The sequence below is a fragment of the Phyllopteryx taeniolatus genome, chromosome 11 (assembly GCF_024500385.1).
Source record: "Phyllopteryx taeniolatus isolate TA_2022b chromosome 11, UOR_Ptae_1.2, whole genome shotgun sequence".
Taxonomy (NCBI): Eukaryota; Metazoa; Chordata; class Actinopteri; order Syngnathiformes; family Syngnathidae; genus Phyllopteryx; species Phyllopteryx taeniolatus.
The window spans coordinates 22661511-22683416 of record NC_084512.1 but is presented as its reverse complement, the minus strand read 5'-3'; the positions used below and the strand labels follow the sequence as shown (position 1 = coordinate 22683416).

Below are 21906 nucleotides of genomic sequence, written 5' to 3'. Positions count from 1 at the left end.
CATGTAAACATGAACAAAACCAGGAGGGACGTGGACGTTCTTTACAAACGCATCAACTGAGAGTATACCTGTACAAGGAAAGCTATTAAAAATGGTTAAAAAAAAAACAACCTTGCTAATATTCTGGGTGCATGTGATGCATAACACCTCTTTTTTAGGCGCTCACATGCAGCCACATTCAAATCCCAAGAGTGAGACATTCCACAGGCTTGATTGTCTTGGGGGGGGGGGGGGGGGGGGTAAAAAAACATCCCCAGCAGACCTGACATCATCAGTCATCCCGAGATGACCAACACACTCCACTTGTCCTTGCACAAGAGCTGCAAGCCGGGCATCACCGCAAGGCCAGCGAACCTCAGATAATCGCACTCTGGCGCTGGATAGCAGGAAGCCCACCGCCAGATAGCGCATGCCACTTGCTTTCAACCGCACGGCGAGAAATGAGGTTAAATGGTTTGAACTCCACCGTACAGGAGCCTCTTCTATTTTTATTTGCAGTGCCGACAGCCTCTATTCTGAGATGAGAAGCAGAAACGCTCTCGAAAAGGGTTATAAATAAGTACTCGAAGAGTTAAGACAACGCAACAGTTGCGTTGTTATTTTTGCATTGTTTTCAAAAATTGGACACAGCTGTTCCTTCATGAACCCTTCTCAAAACCAACTTACAAGAAGTGAATCAGTGAGAAGATGCCGATCGCAGATGTCTCAATCGCTCGTTTTCTTTCATCCAGCGACCCTTTAAACTTTGAAAAATCCCTTCAGGGAGAGTTGCTTGTGACTAACAAGCGTGGCGTTTACAATCTACCTAATCTCCCACCATCTTTTTCCACTGAGCTATTTTGGTGGGGGCGTGAGGAAGATGGGAGCAGCTGTTCATACGTACGGAGCATCAGATGTACATGTGTTTCTGTTGAAAAGGAAAGGTAGTAATGATGTACACTCACCGAGAAGCTGGACTCCCTTGGTCTTTCCGTAGACGTCAACGAGAGCCCACAATGGAAGGAAGGAGTTAACCTGCCTGAATAACCGTTTGGAGTTGCGTGCGTTGATCCGGTAGAGCACCCGACCCTTCTTGTTCACCCAGAACGAGATGACAGTCTCGGCACAGAGAAGATCCTCTGGCAAGGGTTTTGCCCAGAAACCGAACTTAGAAGCCAGATCGGGACAAGAATACCTGGGCAGGCTTTTGGGGTTCATCCTTGACGGGTCTTTGGTTGTAAAACCAATGCGTAGAGCACCCTGCCAGACGTAGTTGGTATGCGTGATCTGGGGGCGACATTAAAGAAATATTAAGACAAATTGGAGGGTTATAAAACAACAATTCAAATTAAATCATATCTTTGGGTGATAAGCAACTTGGTAATGCATTTTAAGGCAAGATCTAAATGAATGAGCTAAAATCTTAACTTAGCATGTCCATTCTCAACAAAGCTGAACCAGGAATGATTATTTAGCGAATCACCTGCACTGCAAACGTTTCCCTATCAAATTGCGTTTGCTGTACAAAGACGACAGCATTCCTCAAACGGCAAGCTCTGCAGTGCGCTCCCTTTTCGAGACATAGATGGCCTGATATGTGTAGTGGAAACTTGTGCTGAGCTGCCTCTTTGGCCAATACAAATACAAAAGTGAGAAAACTCGAGAGGAGAGAAAAGAGGTGAGAAGACGAGTAGGTGTGAAGGAGGATTTTATCTCACGGTCTCACAAAATGACTGCTATCTATCCTAATATTGCAGCATAGAAACATGTAAAAGACAATACTGTTCATACATACAACATAGTTAAAATGGGTTGATGGGTGGGTGGCTAGATGGGCACTTAGGTTCAAAGATGGATGGATTAACAATTGGATGGATGGGTGATTGGTGGCTGTATGGATGGTTACAGGATGAGTTGCGAGACAGAGGGTAGTAAATGGAGGTATTGGAAAATATTTGATGGATGAATGGCAGATGGATGGGTAGATTGATTAAGAGGGTGAGGATTTGCATGATGACGACGAGAGATAAGAAATTGATGGAGGGTTGGACAAAGGGATAGATGGATGGTTACATGGATAGATGGGATGTGGCTAGACAGTGGTAGGATACGGTGAGTGAGACGATAGGTGAATAGAAAATGGATGGTTGATGGACGAACAGTCAAATGGATGGATGATAGATGATGAATAATTGATAAATGGGACTGGGGATAGATGAGCTGCTAACTGGATGGAAAAACTATACAGTGGATGGATGGTAAATGGATAGACAATGGGGGAATTGATTAGTTTATGGATGATAGATGGTTTAACAATGGGTAGATGATGGCTGGACAGAAAAAATGGATGGTTGGTCAGACGAACGAACAAATGGATGGATGATGGCTAAATTGGTAGCTGGACTGTAATGATAGATGGAGTTTGAAGGGTCGATGGATGGACGGACGGGATAATGAATCAACAATGGGGGGTTTAATTGGTTGGTTGATGGATAGAAGCGTTTAACAATTGATAGACAAATGGATGGTTGATGGATGAACAGATAAATGGATAGATGATTGCTCAATTGATGGATGGGACGTAATCTATGGTCTTAAAAATGGATGGACTATGGCTGGATGGATTGGTTGAAAGATGCATAAAAACTGATAAGATGATTAGACAAATGGATGGCTGATGGACAAATAGTTAGAAGATGGGTGATAATGGACGGGCAAATAAATGGACGACCAGACGGATGGATAAAACGATGGCAAAAGAATAAGCTCCCAGAGGCAACCAAGTAGACAAAGGAGGTGTGTTGCCATAGAAACATGACACGTAATCTGGCTCACCTTCAGCCGGACCACCTCGTTAACAGCCACGCATCTGTTGCTAAAGACGATGCCGTTGCAGAAGCTGGCCCTCCTGGTGACGCTTCTCTCCGACTCGTCCATGACGATCTGCGAGCCCTTCGCCGTCGGGTGGAAGAGCAGAGGGGGCTCGTTGAGGGGGACCCACGGCTGATAGGCCGGCAGGCATAGCTGCTTGCTGTGGTTTGAGGGCGCTGACACAGTGAAGCTCGGACCCGGGCAGTGTAACTGCAAGTGGCGGTGCGAAGCGCATGGCAGAGCCATGACGGGAACCGAACAGTCAGAGTTGTGGTTGTGATAGAGTGAGCCGGACGGAAGAGACGTGATGGGAACCGGTCCGTGCATGAGATCTGTGACACATAATTATTGTTAAATCAACACCTGTGTAACTCATACAGTGAAAACGTTTATACGCTGATGTTTGGAGGTAAATGCTTTTCATTGCACAGCAAAGCTGAAAAAAATAAAACAGCTGAAAAAAATAAACAAAGCGACTAAGGTTTTTCTTTTGTGACACAAGACGACACCGTTATGCTTTCGCTGGTGGAGTTTATATCAGTGGATGTCGCCAATCTTTGTCAACTGTGGGCCTGCGTTATTAGGAATCCCACTCATGTTGTAGGCATCATCCTGCTGCAATATGATTGGCTGCAGGACATCTGGTACTACAATATGATTGGCTGGCAGCAAGCCCTACTGCTTCCTGACGGGGGGAAAAAAAGTGTGTGACCTCAGTATAATATAGAATGGTCATCTTGTTACATTTGCATAGCCTGCTCTTCCCGCGATACAGGAGCCAATCATATCACAGCGGGACATGTCCTGCCTCGAACACGAGTGGGATTACTAATAACACACGCCTGTGTGGATATTTTGTGATTAAGGGCTATACAAATAAGCTTGATTTGACTTTAAAATTATAATTACGATGATGCTTTCCATCAGGGTCTTCTTTCTTTGTGTGTTGTTGACAAAGTCACGCGGCCACAAGTTCTCATTAATGTGTCAACACTGACATCTCATCAACGATCATAAGGTGTCCAAGACACATTCAGCAGAACCGAGAAGCAGGAAGACAAATGTTTTACGTCAAACTAACGCTTCCTTGTGTTTTGACGCCTGCACTTAAGCACGCTTTTCTCGCTTTGCTATGCTCGACCTTGGAATGTCAAGAGGTTTGCACCCCAGAGACAAATTATCAATCAACCCGAGACAGTTGGGATTGGTAACGGCTGATTGGGTGCCACTTCAGACACATCACCGTTGTTTCTATTCCAGGAGTGTCACGCGGCAGATTAACGTGCAATTTGGACAGTTGACATTTAATCTCCATTAAACTTGTTGGCCAAGAATCACAATCAACAAAGCATTTCTAGTTCTACTCGCATGCTCTCAATTGTCCTGGTCAAAGCCACGATAAATACTTCCACCATACCGCACGTGTGATGTCACGTCATACGTCGTGTCTAGTCGAAAACAAAACATGATTGTGTCGGCCCAGAATTTAACAGAGGATGTTAACACAATGTTGACGTCCATGTTCACACTTACACACGGTTAAGGCGAATTCCGCTGTGGTTTCCCCATTAGTGAGGTTTGTACAATTGCGTTTGGTCAAGTGTGACTACTAATATCGCAAACCTGGTGAGCACTGAGAGCGCTTCCAGTTTCAAACGGACCGGAACAGCTGGGTTCGCGTTCGCTAAAATGTGAACTCTACTCGGACCAAAGAAAAAAGTCGTCCAATCGAATTTCGACGTTTTAAGAATGCCAGTGTCAACGCTAAGTGAACCAAGCATTTGATTCCAAAGGCACCATGGACCAGAGTACCAAATGACAAGCGTGAACGTAGCCTGACTTGACTGCCAGTTCTGTTCACAATCTCTCCGAAATGTTGTTCAACATGTTGGCTTTACGTGAAAGTATTGGTTAAGCGCGTCCTTCAATGGTACTTTCCAATGTTCAGATGAAATACGTATTATGCAGCTGTCCATGTGAACAAATACACTTCATTCGATACACCTACACAATCTTAGGAGATCTAACTGCACTGTTGCAATGAGCCTGTCTTACAAAAGTTAATACGGCTCAGTTTTAATTGACAGTGTCAGTGAAGTAGTCATTTAAAAATATGTTTATTATTGTGGTTGTACTTTGCAGTTGTGTACAACATCAAACAGCAATAGGGTACTCATATCCACTCAGGTAACTAACCAAACACCATGCAACACGTTAATGATTTGCTAAAATAATAAAATAAATAAAATCGGACTGCATCAATCCAAAATGAGCGTTACTTTACGACTTGATTCTTTAAAACAGCTCCAGTATTGGACGCCATTAGAGTGTACAGGTGTACCTAATGAACTGCCCATTGCGTTAAGTTTTGAGGTTCGCCTTCAAGATGCACATCATCACTCTCCTTGTTTACATCACACTGGGGTGGCGGTGGACTTAAAAATGACAAACACGCAGGGTGAGGTTAGACCCCAAGTGATTGATGGGCACTTGAGCGGGACAAGAGGATCAAGAAGACCCTGACAGGGATTATTGATATGTGAAGTTTCGGGTTCCAGGAGGATGAGAGTATGCCGTCGGGCGGCCAAGAATTTCCAAGACAGAACTGATAGCGCGACTCAACACCAACACGCCCTCGAAGTGAAATTTGGCAAGGACTGAGTCCATCTGTCTGTCTGCTTTGCAGCTCTGATCTAACTGCCGTACAGACGCCAACATGTTCTCATTTATTTCAATAAAACAAAGAACAAACTGTTGGGTCAACATCACTATAAAGTGACTTTTGTGTCCTCGTCAGAATTGTGCGGTCATCATGAAAATGTAGCAGATAAATTAAACTGTGAGGTCTTATTAGAAGTGGCCAAACAGTTGCACACTTAGCAGTACAAAGATGTGTTCAAATGTGTTTCCTTCATTTTATTTTATTTATTTATTTATTTTTTAATCGGGTGTACGGCACATAAAACATCATGTATATTCTATTTTCATAATCATATTGAACATTTGGCATGTGGCCCATGTAGAGTTATTTGTTATTATGGGCTAACTCTTTGACATTACGACCAGCATTTTGTCTTTCTTCAATGGCGGCTGAAACACATTTGCAGAATAAATATTTACATTTACGTTGAGCAATTATTGACATGATGTGTGTAATTGGATGTTGTCAAGCTCAGCATGTCCACTCTGTACTAGTGAAGTACCAAGTGATGTGAAAACCTTGAATATCTGTTAAACAATTTGCTGACTGAATCATGTTGCTGGGAAGCCTTACAGCTTGTAGTGACTAGAAGCAGTCCCATGTATCTGTTTGATTACATCCCATTGCATTATATAAAGCAAAAGAAGCAACCGTCAAAAACAACGAAGACAATTTGCAGGCGACTCAACAAGGGCAAGGGATGGGGTGAGGCGAAAAGTAAGAACTTGCATGACATTAATGTTTTATTTGCAAAGTAATCTTCATGTGTTTTTTTCTTTTTTTTTTCTTTCCAAAAGTAGCCTGGAGGACGTTAAAACTACAAGCCAAAGAGCTTATACGGACAATACTTTAAAAAAACAACAATGGTGTTGAATGTGCTTTAAAAATTATAATAATAATAATATTAATAATAATAATACCATGATCTGGACTTACTATAGTGTCTGGTCATCTGGGCCCCCATGGCTGCTGCTGCTGCTGCTGCTGCTGCTGGACGCAAGGTGCGTTCACGGTCTTCTCCACTCCGAACTTAGCGGCGCATCCGCGACGATCGCGTACCACCGCGCGTCCTTGACTGCTTCGAAACGCGTCGCGTGCGAGATGACGGTGCGCGTCGTGTGTTTGGTAGGCACGCACACACTCCACGCATGCACCCTTTTGCATAAAAGGTGAGCGTGGAGGTGGAGCTTGTCGGGAACATCCATTTGAACGCGTGCACCCTTCATGCAACACTCTTAAAAAAAAAAATGATTGAAAGGGGTATTTTCTAAATGTCGACCCACGTCAGTATTCTGTTTGCATGCAGGAAGTGTTCTAAACAGAAACTCACCTCAAAATGGAGATGATGTCCTAACAGGGAAACTTGAATAGTCCCGGGCAGTTGAAAACAACGACAGCAGCAGCATATCTTCAGGCTGCAAAGAAGAGCACGCCAAAGCAACAGGTGGCGCTATAACGCCTGGAGATTATTTTCGGCATGCAGAAGTTTGGAGGAAGTCATTCTAACACAAATGCTGTACTACACGCAAACAGAGGCGACGGAACAACTTGTGGACGGCAACCAGAGAAACGCACTAAAAATCATATTTTGAACACATTTATTTTATAAAAATGATAGCGACTGCCAGTTAATATAGTTTGCAACGCCATCTAATTATCTACTTTACTTACTTGCCTTGTGTGTCGTGCGGTAGTCTTCCTCTTCTTTTTTTGTTTTTGTTTTTGTTGATGCTTGACTTGAAAGCTTTCAGGTCGGACCTCGTGAACTCCAACTGGTACACAGTACGTCGATTTCCAAGCAGTCTTGAATGCATCATGATGCTGTTCCATAAACTGCTGTTGTATATGTTAGTTGCTGGCGTTTGTTTAAATTTGACCATCACCTTATAAGATCCGAATTGGCTACTTCCGATTACCAGTCAGTCCAAGTACATATTTAAGTGGGTGTTTGTATTTTTTTTTAAAAACACATTTGCCGGCTCTCAAGCAAACGGCAAAACAACAGCTAAGCCCTGAAAGTGACACAGTTATGACCAACCAGAAGCTTGAATTAAATTTAAATTTAAAACAAATGCAGTTGGAAGCTATTTAATTCCTAAAAATAGCCTCCAACAATTTTTTTTATTTTTTATTTTTTTTAAATCAATATCAAAATTAATTGGGGTTTTCCTTGATTCATTGCCTGTCAGTGTTAAGGGCGTAAATTGAATAATTCTGTTGACTAACAAAGAAATAGAATGAAAACAAGTCATTTGGGAGATAACAAAGCTGGCATCCAGTTGTTATACACTTAATGAATGATTTTATATTTCCCAAAAATTCTGCTGCTGGAGCAGCCCTCAAAAAAAAAAAAAAGCTGGAAAATATAGCACAACAGTGACAATACCAAGAACTGGGCATCCTTTCAAAATTGATGAAAAGGCGAGAAGAAAACTGGACAGAGGAGGCTGCCAAGAGGGTGACGGCAATGTTGAAGGGTCCGCAGGAATTTTTGGCAAGTACTGGCTGTTTAGTAGTAGTAGTAGTATGTGACAACAAGCTCTCTTCGTCTTCGTGTGTGTAAGCTCATTAGGTAAGGCTGACAAGACAGTGGAAGCTTTATCTTATAAAGAAAAGAAAGAAAAAAAACCTCACTTGAAATCTCCCAAACGTGTGAAAATATATTATGGGTAACTGAGGTTGAACGTTTTGGCAATAATTCCAAATGTTATGTTTGGGGCAAAGACACAACTGGTCAACACTAAAAAACCGCCATACCGACATTGGAGCATGGTGGTGGCAGCATCATGCTTTGGTCTTCAGATGGAACTGGGGAACTTTGTCAAGAGGGAATTATGAACAGTTCCAAGTAGGAGTCAGTGTTCTAGCACACCGTCAGGCTTCTGCTAAAAAGAAAGAAAAACATGTCAGGAAAAGCCTCCTCGAACATCGTAACTTTATTTGGCGTTAAACATTTAAAATGTGCGTTCTCGCATTTAACATAATCGTGAATGCTATTGGTTAACTGTGAACACGTCCGCATGTCCTGTTCGATTGTGAACACACCCTCAACTCACATGACGGGGGCAAAAACGCTGATGCGTTATGACAGACGATGCTCGATGGATCTGCCGTGATGACTCCGCAACGGACATGATTGGCTTGAGGCCGCACGCTGATGGTGGAGCTGAAAATAAAATGGTGAAGCAACACACTCTACATGAAAAGTTTTAATGGCACTGTTCATTGCTCTGTGTGCTTTAAAGTCATAATCCGTCTCTGCGACGGCTGCGGTTAGATATACAAAAAAAACCTGCATGAATAAAACGTTTATATCGAAATACAGTGAACACCCTTGTTCGTGGTCGGCGTGATGGTCGCCGCCCCCAGCAGGCTTCTTGCAGGAATCTGCCTGGTGGCCTCGGCGATTACATAACGTGCGTGGGCAGCCAGGGCCGTGAAATAAGGTGCTGTCTCAGGGGCATGAGCGCTTTTAAATCATAACCGATTGCGGCTGACATTAATCAAACAGATAAAATATGTTTGACGTCCATACTGAACAGCGGACATATTAATCTGCATTTGCTCCGCCATGGTCCGTATTTGGAAAAGAAGCAGTACATACTTGCCCTGACCAAAGCAACGGAAAGTTTAAAAGTGTTTTCTGCTCGTGTTTAAATCCCGACTACAAATAATGAGACATGGATCGATTTTGGATCTTTGACAAAAACTATACCTCAGCCAGCTCATATGATGCCAAACACCACATATGTGAAAATGAAACCACTTGATCTTGTCTTCTGTACTGTACAGTAAATGCATGTGAAATCAATAGGGCTCTTTGACATGAAAAACAAAATCCCTGATAGATCAGTTGTTAACTGCGAGAGCGCCGAATAGAACCCAGGCGTGATGAAAAGCGATTTGTCAGAAACTGACAGGTTAAACTGATGTCACTGAAAGTGACAATGGAGAAAATACAGAAACGATATAAAAAAAAGAAGAAGAGATTTTCGTGTTTTTAAACACTTAAAACACGAATGAGCTACCAGGACAAGATGCGCGTGCAACTACATCCCCACCAAAAATATGGTGGAACGCTTCTCCAGCAAAGTGGACATCTACCGTATTTTCACGACCATAAGGCGCACTTGAAAGTCTTACATTTTCTCCAAAATGGACGGGGCGCCTTATAATCCGGCGCGCCTTATGTGTGCACTAAGTTCCAACATCTATAAATGTTGTTGTGTGATGAGCGCTCCGCTTGACTTTTTAAAAATGTATTTATTTTAATTTCTTTAGCATTTCCTGCTGACACGCTGCTTACACAGAGGAAAAGCGGACGTGGCTGAGGATGGGGAAAGGGTGCGTGAAGTAGGACGCTAAAGCCACGACCCCAGTACGTACATTGCGCCGGGGTGTTTTTTTTTATTTTAAAATTTTTAAAAAAAAATTTAAATCGCTTGACTGACTGGGAGCATTTCCGGGGTGTGCATTGTGCAAAACAACATCGCTTTGGCTAAATGTCATCTACGAAGAGACCCTTACGAAGCACAGTTTAAACGTCAAGCTATCAGTTACGCGGAGGAACATGGGAATCGAGCAGCTGCGAGATCAGATCAAGGTCGACGAATCCATGGTTCGCAAGTGGAGGAAGCAGGAAAACGAGCTTCGCCAAGTCAAGAAGACGAAGCTGAGAAAAGAAAACCAAAACGCGCAAACGAGGCGAGGTGGCCCGAGTTGGAAGACCAACTCGAGCAATGGATTAAATGAGCAAAGAACAGCCGGGAGAAGCGTCTCTACAGTCGCCATTCCACTGAGTGCAATAACTCGGAACTCGCCATCATTCCGGGAGGCTTGACGAACCGCTGGACATCCGTGTAAACAGGGCGTTCAAAGTGAAGTCGCGAGCGGCGTGGGAGCCATGGAAGACAGATGGCGAACACAGCTTTACTAAGACAGGGAGGCAACGCCGGGCGAGTTACGCCACCATACGTGAGTGGATTGTGGATGCTTGGGCTAACGTATCTGCTTTTGAAGCACATACGAGCTTTCGTGAAAGCAGGCATCATTGCTGAACGGCCCACCCGGCAACGAGACTAACTCCGACAATGACGAGGGGGAACCCGGCGTGTTTGTTGGAGAACTTGCCCAGCTGTTCACTTCGGATACAGAAGATGAGGACTTTGATGGATTTGTGGATGAGGATTGATCAAAACATAACGTGAGTACATTGTTAAATACTTTAATAAAGTTCAACCAAACTCAGTTTTACTCCCACTGCCTTTTTAAAAACATTGTTTTAGCGTGCACGCATTCTACCGTATGTTTTACCATGCCTGAGCCCCATAATACGGTGCGCCCTGTGGTCGTGAAAATACGGTACATTATTATTTTTGTTTCAAAATATGCTTGTGAATTAGACTTGGCAGCATAAGCAGTTCTGACAGCGAGTTGGGACATTGCCAACAACAGGCTTGACATGCATGGTGGCATGTTTTTTTTATTCATCCAGGTCCATGTGACCAGGGAATGTTTTACATTTCCCCAAAGGTTCGACAAAAACAGTGATTGTAAAAATGAACACCCACCCTCCCTGTTGTGCAGGAATGACTATTTTAGACATGGCGACCTCGGCGCAAGGCTCACATTTCACGCCAATTTCAATGTTGAAAAGCCTCCAACGTCTCAGTCAAAGGTCTGAACACGCCGTGGGCAAAGAGCCACGCCTCCTGCAACTGTCGATTATTATCGCGTGTGGGGGTGTCACGTGTGTCACCATCCTGTCAGCTGGTCATAACGTAGGTACGCACTCTGACTCTCAGTGAACAAAAAACACCATTTGAACTGTGTGAATACTCACAAAGCAACACAAGAGCATCAGGTGATCCTCACCTGGGGTCATCAGCGAGACCCAGACCCCGTACGGGCACAAGAGGGGCACACAATTTGTTTTATAAAATAAAATAACACAGAGGAAGTTTAATCGATCATGTGTTTGTCCCCAGGAAGCTGAAAGGAACAATCATTGGATTTATTATATGGCAAAAGAACTCCATTTTCCCACCGACTCGCAGGATGCATTCAGTTGTTAACAAGCTAACAAGTTTACAAACAACTAGCTAAGTTTTGTTAGGTCGTGTTTAGGACCTTCTAAATAGATACTGTACACTTCCACCAGGATACAGACACAAACTGCTTTGTAGTTTTCCGCCATGATGAAGTTCCCAAAAAGTGAGCGGTATTATCTTTGTAAAGGCAGATTATTTCTATTTAGCTCCATGTTGAACACTTGCACCAAATGCTGTAAACCTTTACGTTTATTAACCTGTCGTACGGATCCAGTTTCACGTTTGATTCACATTTGTTCAGAGGGATTAGACGTTTGAGCAGAGGGTTACTCGGGGTCAGAGATTTAATTAGACAGAAATACGAGGGCTGCGTTTTCGCTGTTCCAAAGACTGTGGAACCCAAAACTCGCCATACAGCTGAGGATGTTATATTTATCTATACTGTATATTCATACGTTTTCTGTGCGCGCGTCAAAAGTCGAATGCCATCCATGACTTGACACCTTTCTGTTTACTCTTTCATTTTCGAGTTACTGTGATGATGTGTGTTTTGTTTTTTTTTTGTTTGTTTTTTTTTCCAATCAACATTTTATACCTACCAGGAAACAAGTTGTGCGTCATTGCTCGAACCGCATGCCTTTCGAAGCAGGTCACTCATCTGCATAACACCCAAAAGGTGGACTCTCTGCCAATTATAAGGACAATGAAGACAGTGTGCAAAAGTACTGAGTGAAAAGCTACAGGTAATTGAAAATAACAACTTTTGTTTTCCCATGCAACGGTTGAATTGTTTGATCAAATCGAAGGAAAATTTACATTGGTCATCATGTCGTACCCATGTCCATTAGACTGACGCAAGATTTTAGATGTGCATACCGCTAGCATTACGACGATGTGCATACCACTAGCATGACAACACTTTTGCACGGTGTATCACAGTGTCGTGCACTGCAGCTGTTTGCAGTATTGTTAGTGCTCTATTATAAATTGTTTAGACCAATATAGAGCCTGTAAAGCATGCGGCCGAGAGCGCGTCGGAATGTGAACCGGCGCAAGGTGTAAACAAAGCGTGAATAAAGCGTGTTTATAATAAAATGCGACATTTATCATGAGTAACTATTTAAGCGTACCCATCAAACCTGGCTGTAATGTATAATTCAATCTGTACTTTCCCTGACAACGCAGACGCTTCCCGTCTTGGTGTGTTTAATAGGTCTGGGGTCATGATCATGGTATACTGCTGGAGGCATTGCTTTTTTGCTTATTATAATTCCTGGTATAATTCCTGGCTCTCAATTATCATATCTCAATGCCGACTCCCAAGAATTGCATTGATTTTGAAACACAGGAACCCTACTGATTTTAAATTTATATAATGAAATTATATAAATTCCCCCATTTCCCCTGTAAACGCTCATCTAGACCAGATTTTCCATCTATTATAATTTCAGATTATTATTTTTTTCTACACCATAGGAAGAACCCAACTGATATGTAATGTCATATTGTTACATGATTCCTTTTTTCCTTTTCATATGACACTTTTTTGTTTTTTTTGTGGTAAATTAAGTCTCTGTGCTCGGATGCTACAAATTCCTTCATTGCCGTCTTTCCACTTCCACACAAATCATTACAACCTCAACACGGGGATGGAGAGTTAAGACCAAAAAGTCCTCACAATGACAAGTTTACAAGATATTTAAGTATACAAACGGTAAACTTTGGTACATTGTGTAACTACTGGCAAATGCTACTGGAAAGCATATTTCTACGATGAGGAGATGTATCGTTTTAGGGCCACAATATTAGGTCTACAATCTAATGACATCCAGTAGAAGAGATCCTGTATTATTATTATTGAGTACACCCCTCACATTTTTATAAATATTGAATTATCTTTTCACGGGACAGCACTGAAGATATGATACTTTGCTACAATGTAAAGTAGTCAATGTACAGCTTGTATAACAATGTGCATTTGGTGTCCCCTCAAAAGAACACATCACACAGCCACTAATGTCTAAAATTCTGGCAACAAAAGCGAGTACACCCTTAAATGAAAATGTCCAAATTGGGCCCAGTGAGCCATTTCCCTTCACACCGCGGTGTCAGTTGTGAATGAACAGCAGGTGTGTTAATTCTGATGTTATCACTCTCTCATAATGATCACTGGAAGTTCCACATGGCACCTCAGGGCAAACTGTTCTGAGGGGGCTGGAAGAAAAAAAAAAAAAAAAAAAAATGTTATTCGACATAGAGCTGGCCTTGGTGAAAAGAAGATTGCCAACACCCTGAAATTGAGCTTCAGCACGGCGGCCAAGACCGTACAGCGATTCAATAGGACTGGTTCCACTCAGAACAGGCATCGGCATGGTCATCCAAAGAAATTGAATGCATGCACTTAGCGTCATATTCAGAGGTTGTTTTTGGAAAACGTGTATGAGTGCTGCCGACATTGCTGCAGAGGTTGAAGGGGTCGGGGGTTAGCCTGTCAAGTGCTTAGACCACACTTTACACACTGCATCAAATTGGTCATCCCAGGCCTCTTTCATAGGTGCATATAAATCGGATTTGTATCTGACGCGAGGGCAGCATGGACGCTGACGGGGCGCGCATCCGACATATACGTCATCAAAAGGCGACAAACGTCACAATTTTTCAGCAAAGCAGACACGCCACACAACGCCAATGGCTGACGAAGCAGCAGAAAACAGTCAATCCTTGGATTCGTCACAATTGCGTCATGATGAGACCACTGCGAGGGGCCGCATTTACTTCCATAAACACGCCGCCTCGCACTTGTACGCACGTACACGGTTTTGTGCGCATGTGGACGTGTTCCGTCCACAACAGAAGTGAAATCGCATTTATCCTTGTAATGTGAACGACTGCAGAAAAAGATCGGATTAAAATCATTTTTTTTTTTTTTTTTTAAATCCGAAATGGGCATCATGCCCTCCAGTGTGAACATAGCCCAAGATAACCTCATTTGTTTCAGATGGCGTCAAGCAAGTTTCACAGTTGTCCGTGCACATATCTGCTGTATCGTAACAGGATGCGAAAAGTTCCAAGGACCCATGCGCAAAATTGAACAGGAAGTTGGCCATATGGGTTTGAATAGCCATTCCAGGGTTTCCACTGCGACAAACTCAAAACTACGGAATGCATCCAAGTGAGGTCCAAACACAAAAAAATTACACCAGACAGATGTGTAAGGAGCATGGCATCAAAGTATCATCTTCAATTTGAGGATTCACCAAGCAAGAGGTGTTGCATGAGCCAATTCAATTTGTTGTTGTTTTTACGTTCTTCCATAACCCAAAGGAAATTTGTTACAGTTTGTTTTTTTTATTATTTTTTTGTAATATCTGTATCGATGAAGACAACCATTCTCATTTCAGAGAGTAAAAGAGAGTAGAGGATAAGTGGGCCAAACAATCACACGTCAAGGTCAGGATGTTCCTCCTCATTGAGTAACAGCTGTGACAGAGCCTTGGTGCAATTGTTGTGCTCCTCAGAGACACGCCCTCTCTAGTGACCACTACTGCAGCAGAGGACACTGATGACACGACACCGTCTGTCACACGAACACGCAGCTCACTTTGGCCTCGCAACTGTGAAATGAACCAAAAACTGTGATTTTACAGTGTACAATAATATAAATGTCCTATGTCCTGATATTCTTACAGCAAGTGCGCCCAAACTTGTGACTGTTACTGGTATGACATTCTTGATGTTTTCAGAAAAAAAAAAAAAAAGTTAAAAATAACTTCTTGTAAGTTCAGGGTTTCGAATTTCAACTCGGCCTTCCCATGTTGAGTTTGCATGTTCTCCCAGTCAGTCCATCGTACTACAGCGTAGAACTTGAGGATGACGACCCCCCCCAAAAAATACCTGCGCGTAACATGCATATTGTGTATTGGTATTATGCATACAGCTTTAAAATGTACATAAATAATAAAATAATTATATAGTTGCTACTTTGTGGATTTTGGTCGATCATAGTAGGTTCTGAAACCTAAGCCCAACCAATGAACGAGGGACCACTTTACCACCAAAATAGATGATCATCCTAGTAAAGGCCTCAGTTTTGTCACTGGATTGTGCAAGTGTACCTAATGTTGTGTCCAGTGGGTGTGATACTGTCCTCGTGACATTCAGCAGAAATGGCGCTCGGCTGCAGGGTATCGATCGGTTTCGTGCAAGCAGATGTGGCGTCGGCGCATGTGAGCGGCAGTCATACGAAGCTGTCACCAAGGTGAAACAGCTGGCTGACAGCTCGCCTCCTCCCGATACAAATGAGCTTCTTCGGCGTCCTCCTGCTGCCTCGCTTCCTTCTACTACCACGACTATACTGCTGCTCGCACGTCACTGTTAGTTAAACATGCTAGTGTCGAATTAATGTTGATAGTTTCTCTCGCCGCATTTTCCATGGCCGTGTCCATTATTGGTTACAATTTGGGATGAGGCTGTGCAGGGTCTACTTCACAATTCTTTTCTTCTTTCTTTTCCATTTGTTGTGTCAAACAGATGCTCCATCACACGCTTGCCTAACTCAGCCGCCCAAATATATGAGCTGTCACTGTCACCATGAGCCCCTCTTGAGTCTGCGGGACGTGTGTTTGTGCGTGTTTCTGCTCGTGTATCAACGCCCACCACTTGGAAAAGTTGGAACTTTGCGGTAAATTTTGTAATTTGGGCCACAACATGGTGACCGCTTGTATAGTCTAATGTGATGCAATGCTAGAGCTGTTGCATTGCGTTTACAAAGGTGAAAAATGTGTTATTTGCGTGTATGTACAGTATACACACTACATATTAACAACTGTCTTGTGTGTGTGTGGATGTAAATATCCTGCCAGTAAAAGTCGCCAATAAAGGAGGTAGGTTTTGCTTAACTACGTGTGGTTGCTGGGCTAATTTTGACTGGTTTCCTTGACAACCAAATGTGACACCACAGCCATTTCCTTATCTGCATTGTTGGTGATTAAGCCACAGTCTTGTTAGTGTGATTTATGAGGAACGAGAGGAAAAAAGGGGCCTCATTTAGCTCCGTTTGACTGTAGTCAGGGAAAGTACAGATTTAAATGTTTTTTTGACCTTCACTTTATCTGCTCTCGGGTTCATTCTGCAACCAGTCACTTGTTTCAACCACATGCCTGTTGTTGATTTGAATGTATTTAATCTGAGTGTGTGTTTACGTGTGGAGATGAAGTCATTTTGACAGCGTGAGTAAAGCCAGATGTGCTGAAGAAGGACAATGTGCTGAATATAGACACACTGGACTGAACGAACCCCCTTTCGGGTTGTGCCCCAACTATATATTACTATAAAATGGATGAACTATACTTTCTATGAGCAATTTCAAAGATAAGATCCGACACAAAGGGTGTGGGGAATCATAATTCAAATTGGAGATTTACATTAAAACAGATTAGACGTTTTGCTGAGCTAAAGGAAAACACACAACTAAATTAGAACAATGTGTGTGGACCTTTCATGTGATATGATTGAAAATCAACAGGGTTGCTTTACTACACTCAGCAAAATAACTCCATTCGGGTTGGAAAATTAAGTACAAAAAAATGTGTATTGACCTCAGCTACCTAAGATATGTTTTGAAATCAATAGGATTCTTGCTTTGTGATTTATGGACACCTGAAAAACTTTGAAAGATGCTTAAAAATGGGCCTAGCAAGGGCCTCTTAGGATAGACATTTTTTTTTTTTTTTTTTTTTTAATCAGTTGCATACTTGCATACATACATATACTGTATGTGACAACAATAAGTGCCCGATGTTTCAAGGACATTCTCAAACATCTTTTGTCGGACATCGTTCAAAATTAATCAGGTTCTTCCTCAAAATGAATAAAAATGTATCGTAAACATCAACATGTTTACGATACATGAGTGAGTCTCAGAGACCCCAGAAGTCTCCAATAACACAACAAAAGGTCTCTCGATTTACAACACAATATCTATAAAATTTGAATTTACATGTGTACTGCACATGGTAGCCATGTTGAGCAATTATTAATTAAAGACCCTGTAAAGTGAATTCAGAGCTTTGTTTCTTATTACATTGAAGATAATTGCTGAAAATGTGCAGAGACTGAGAACTATGTAGTACTCAACTGTGGAGCTATAGCATCAAAATGTTTTTCAGCATTTCAGTTCTTTATTTTGGGGGGGGCGTGGCTAAAACGGGGCCCAGTGATGCACTTTGGAGTCACCCCTCACCGCATCAGCGGTTGTCCAGCGCAATTTCAGTTGGCTAGCTAGCTATGCCTACATCCCGAAAATGCATCTTCCCTTGGATAGTCCGCTGGTGTGACCGCTTTAGAGCGCCCCGTTGTCGGCAATGAGTCAGAAGAGTGAGGTTTATTTTTTAATTTTTTATTTTTTTTTAAGTCAGACTTGGCAGTCAGCATGTGGGGCCAGGCTGCTTTGGGCTGGTGTGGCCTTTTTAGAGCGCCTCGTTGTAGGAAGTCAGCGCGTGCACATTAAGGGGAGAAGGCGGAAGAGCAAGGCAAAAACATTTCTTAAAAGTAGGTCGAAAACATTCATCTGATCTTCTTCTTTTAATCGTTTTTTTTTTAGATTTCTTTTGTTTCGGTGAAGACGAAATGTCTTACCTTGCTGACAGTTTCAGCTGTCACTCCAGCCTTTATCAGACCCGATCAGCTGTTTTGAGAAACGTCACACCAGGAAGCAGGAACAGCTCTGATGAAGGCTGGAGTGACAGCTGAAACTGTCAGCAAGTTAAGCGATTTCATTTTCACCGGAATAAAATGTGGTTCTGGAAAAAAAAAAAAAAAAAAAAAACATTCTTAAAAAGTCTGACGTGACAGCCACGTGGACAGGGGCTTTACACTGGTGTGGCTACTTTAGAGCGACTTATTGTTGCGGTGTGGAAAAGTCCCGTGACAACTGAGTTGGAAAATTTGTTATTATATATATATATATACATATATATATATATATATATATATATATATATATACACTACTTATTCTGTCAGAAAAAGATTTGCCAAAACACAACCCGGAAAGTAGCCTCCATTTTTCCAGGTTGTAGAAGTGGAATTTGATTACCAGTTGAGCGGGGTTTGATTTCACGCATTCAGCGGCCATGGCCACAGCATTTGAGAGCAGGGAGAGCGGCTTGATTTGATTGATTAGCGTTTAGCGGCGTTTTCATTCAAATTTGCCAGGGTTGTTAACAACACTCTTCTCAAATTTAGAAGACATTTATTTTCACTTTACAGGGATGTTAAAGCTATGTGGATCTACTGTGTACCATAATCTCTCGTATATATTATGCATGTGAGTATCATACTAATATTAATATTTATAACTAATATTATTAATACTGAGGTTTACTTGTTCTTAAATGTATTTAATATTGTGGCGCACCCTAGTGTTTAGTTTTACCACTGCGGCTTTAAAACTAATTTATGGCTGTTCTAAAACACATACATACACATATACCTCATTTTACTGTGAAAAGATTTTTTAACTTTTACCATACCTATGTATAATACGGGCGGCACGGTGCCCGACTGGTTAGAGCGTCTGCCTCACAGTTCTGAGGACCCGGGTTCAATCCCCGGCCCCGCATTTGTGGAGTTTGCATGTTCTCCCCGTGCCTGTGTGGGTTTTCTCCGGGCACTCCGGTTTCTTCCCACATCCCAAAAACATGCATAGTAGGTTAATCGAAGACTACATTGCCTGTAGGTGCCTGTAGGTGTGAATGTGAGTGCGAATGGTAGTTTGTTTGTATGTGCCCTGCGATTGGCTGGCAACCAGTTCAGGGTGTACTCCGCCTCCTGCCCGATGATAGCTGGGATAGGCTCCAGCACGCCCGCGACCCTAGTGAGGAGAATTGGCTCAGAAAATGGATGGATGGATGGATGGATAATATGCGCTATTGGCGTTTGAAGATTTTGGGGGGGGAATAAAATGCGAATTATACACGAGTATCTAAGGTAATTAAAAATGATATGTAGCAGCATGAATAAATTAGACAAATATTCTTCAGAAAATATTGTCAATGTCACATAAACTCTCGAAGATATTGCTGTGAGAAATTTAATGAGCTGTGTGCAGTTATTATGTGTGTGAGCGAGAGAGACAATTGTGCTTCTTCCCCAAGCTGCCATTGAAACTTCACAACCCGAATGTTGTTTTTCATCCCTTCTGGCAAAATATAAAATGAAAATGTGAAAATGGTCACTCAGGTGTTGATTTTCAGGTGTTTTATTATGAAATCCAAATCTGCTCTTCTGGCAAATGTTACCCCCCCCCCCCCCCACTCCCCTTGGAAGGCAATTAAACAATAGACCCTGTGCTCCTGTTCCTGCCAATATTCAGCAGGCACTTGCCTTCTTCCCACATGCACACACACACACACACTTACAGAGCCACCAATTTTTCTCTCTTTCTTTTTGCATAGTGTCTTTTGAAACACATGCAAATGAAGCTTGTGACAAATTAGCTGCCTCCCCCTCTTATGCCACGCAGGCCCCAAAGGTGTGGACCCGCAGCCAGCACTGCATCTTTTTATTGGACTAATTCCTTCATGCACCACTCAGTCACTTCTTTTTCTGGCGGATTACGTTCCGAAAGGCTTGAAGGTTTCATTCTGTTTGTCATGTTGTTTTTAATGAATAATGTTATTTCCTCCATCAGTGAATGGAATCAGCAACATCCAATGATTTAGCCCCCTCTAGTGTCTACAGACATGATGACGTCACAATGCACTTTCATGTGACAGCTTGAAGTGGTTTATTGAAATATTGCAGACACCAGGTAAGAAGAAAAAAAAGACAATAACCCGCCGAAAGGATTCAAATATATATTTTGGAAGTAATATTGGATTGTGGCACACATTTCATCTGAGTCCATCGGTGCCCTAAGGAGCCATTAGCCTCCCGTGGTTCTTGCTCTGCTGCTTTTTGTCATATTTTCCCCTCGCACACATCACGAAAAAAGCACAAGGGGGCGCTGCGCAGCAATGCAGCCATTGGCCAATTAGCAGGGGACTCATAAAAGATTGCATTTGAGCCTCAATAAAATTTAAAAACAAACAGATCTATTTGGTGCACATAGACATATCTCCTCCTCTTCCTCTTCCAATTTGTCCTTGTACCACTTTCCCCACATCCCTTTCCCTTGTCTTTCCCACTCTTGTGTTGTGCGGAATATGCTAATAAACCATGCACCGGCAACTCCCTGGGTGAGGATCACTTATTAAAAGAATAGTTGGGAGGGTTTATGCAAATGGGCCCAAATCAAAGCCAGCGCTACCCCCGCTTCTCTATTGCATACATTGTAATAGTTTATTCCTCATATTGCTTTTTGTTGTTGTTCTCTTTTTTTTTTTACCCCCCCATCTCACAGGTTTTATCGCTCGTCGTGATGCAAACAGTTTGCTCGTCTGCAAAAAGGAAAACTTTCATTTCCTGTCGGGTGGATTGACAGATTTGTTAGGAGGAAAAGATGGATAATATCCGCCGCGGCCGAATGCTGCCATGAAGTAGTCTGACACAGACACTGATTAAGCCTCTCGAGATCTGAGGGGATTGCAGGTCTTAGTTGTGAGAGGAGGTGGTGGGGGGAAAAAAAAAGACACACCAAATAATAATAATACAAAAAAAAAAAGAGACGGCTGAAGAGCAAAAGTGCAAATTGGATTGTACGGGATGAAAAAAAATCCTGCGGGTGGTCGCCGTTAGCGTGCGGTGCAAACATCATTTGTGTTTATTTGAATCCAGACCATTAGGTAGATGGTCTGGTTTTATTTTCTGGATATTTCTGAGGGGAAGTGTCACTCCTTCTCCAAGTCCGCTCTGCTCATTTTGCATAGAGCCAAGTATTGTAATGAAGGAATTAATTAGACCTCTTGACACCCATACAGGTTTATATTTATACCACCGCAATGTACCTCACCCCACCCGGCCTGTAGCTCACTTCGCGTCGCGCTAATTTGGATTGCAGAGGCGAGTCGGCCATATTCCATATTTACATTTCCACTGTCAAGGAGCAGAGGTCACGTCTCCCTCAGGCAAAGAAAGGCGCACGCTCGACAGTCTTTCTTCGGGTGCTGAATATCACCCGATGGGGTCCCCCTCTCCCCATTCACTGGCCCACACTGGAGTCCTAGTGATGACTCATTGGCTCACTTCAAACTGAGCATACAAATTGATTAACCAGACTGAATTATTGTTCACACTTAAAGGGCACCACAACTCAGTCATGCCTTACACATAACTGCGGATGGCAATTATGAGTCATGAATATTAG

General features: G+C 42.6%; 1 protein-coding gene and 1 long non-coding RNA gene across 2 annotated transcripts in view; one reads left to right on the top strand and one right to left on the bottom strand.

Annotated features, from left to right (window-relative positions):
• The window catches only part of LOC133485454 (E3 ubiquitin-protein ligase NEURL1-like), a 30005-nt gene extending 22765 nt beyond the window's left edge, over positions 1-7240 (bottom strand). Inside the window, exons 1-5 of the mRNA XM_061789153.1 lie at positions 7223-7240; positions 6882-6966; positions 6488-6785; positions 2815-3182; positions 945-1266 (exon numbers count right to left, since the gene is read on the bottom strand). Of these exons, the coding sequence (XP_061645137.1) occupies positions 945-1266; positions 2815-3182; positions 6488-6515 (718 nt within the window). The 5' untranslated portion in view covers positions 6516-6785; positions 6882-6966; positions 7223-7240. The remainder of the gene's footprint in view (positions 1-944; positions 1267-2814; positions 3183-6487; positions 6786-6881; positions 6967-7222) is intronic.
• Positions 7241-8317: 1077 nt separating this feature from the next.
• On the top strand, positions 8318-17142 carry LOC133485456 (uncharacterized). The gene is made up of 5 exons (XR_009790696.1): positions 8318-8731; positions 9833-10754; positions 11138-11335; positions 12204-12344; positions 16132-17142. It is a non-coding gene; the product is annotated as an uncharacterized LOC133485456 (long non-coding RNA).
• Positions 17143-21906: the final 4764 nt, after the last annotated feature.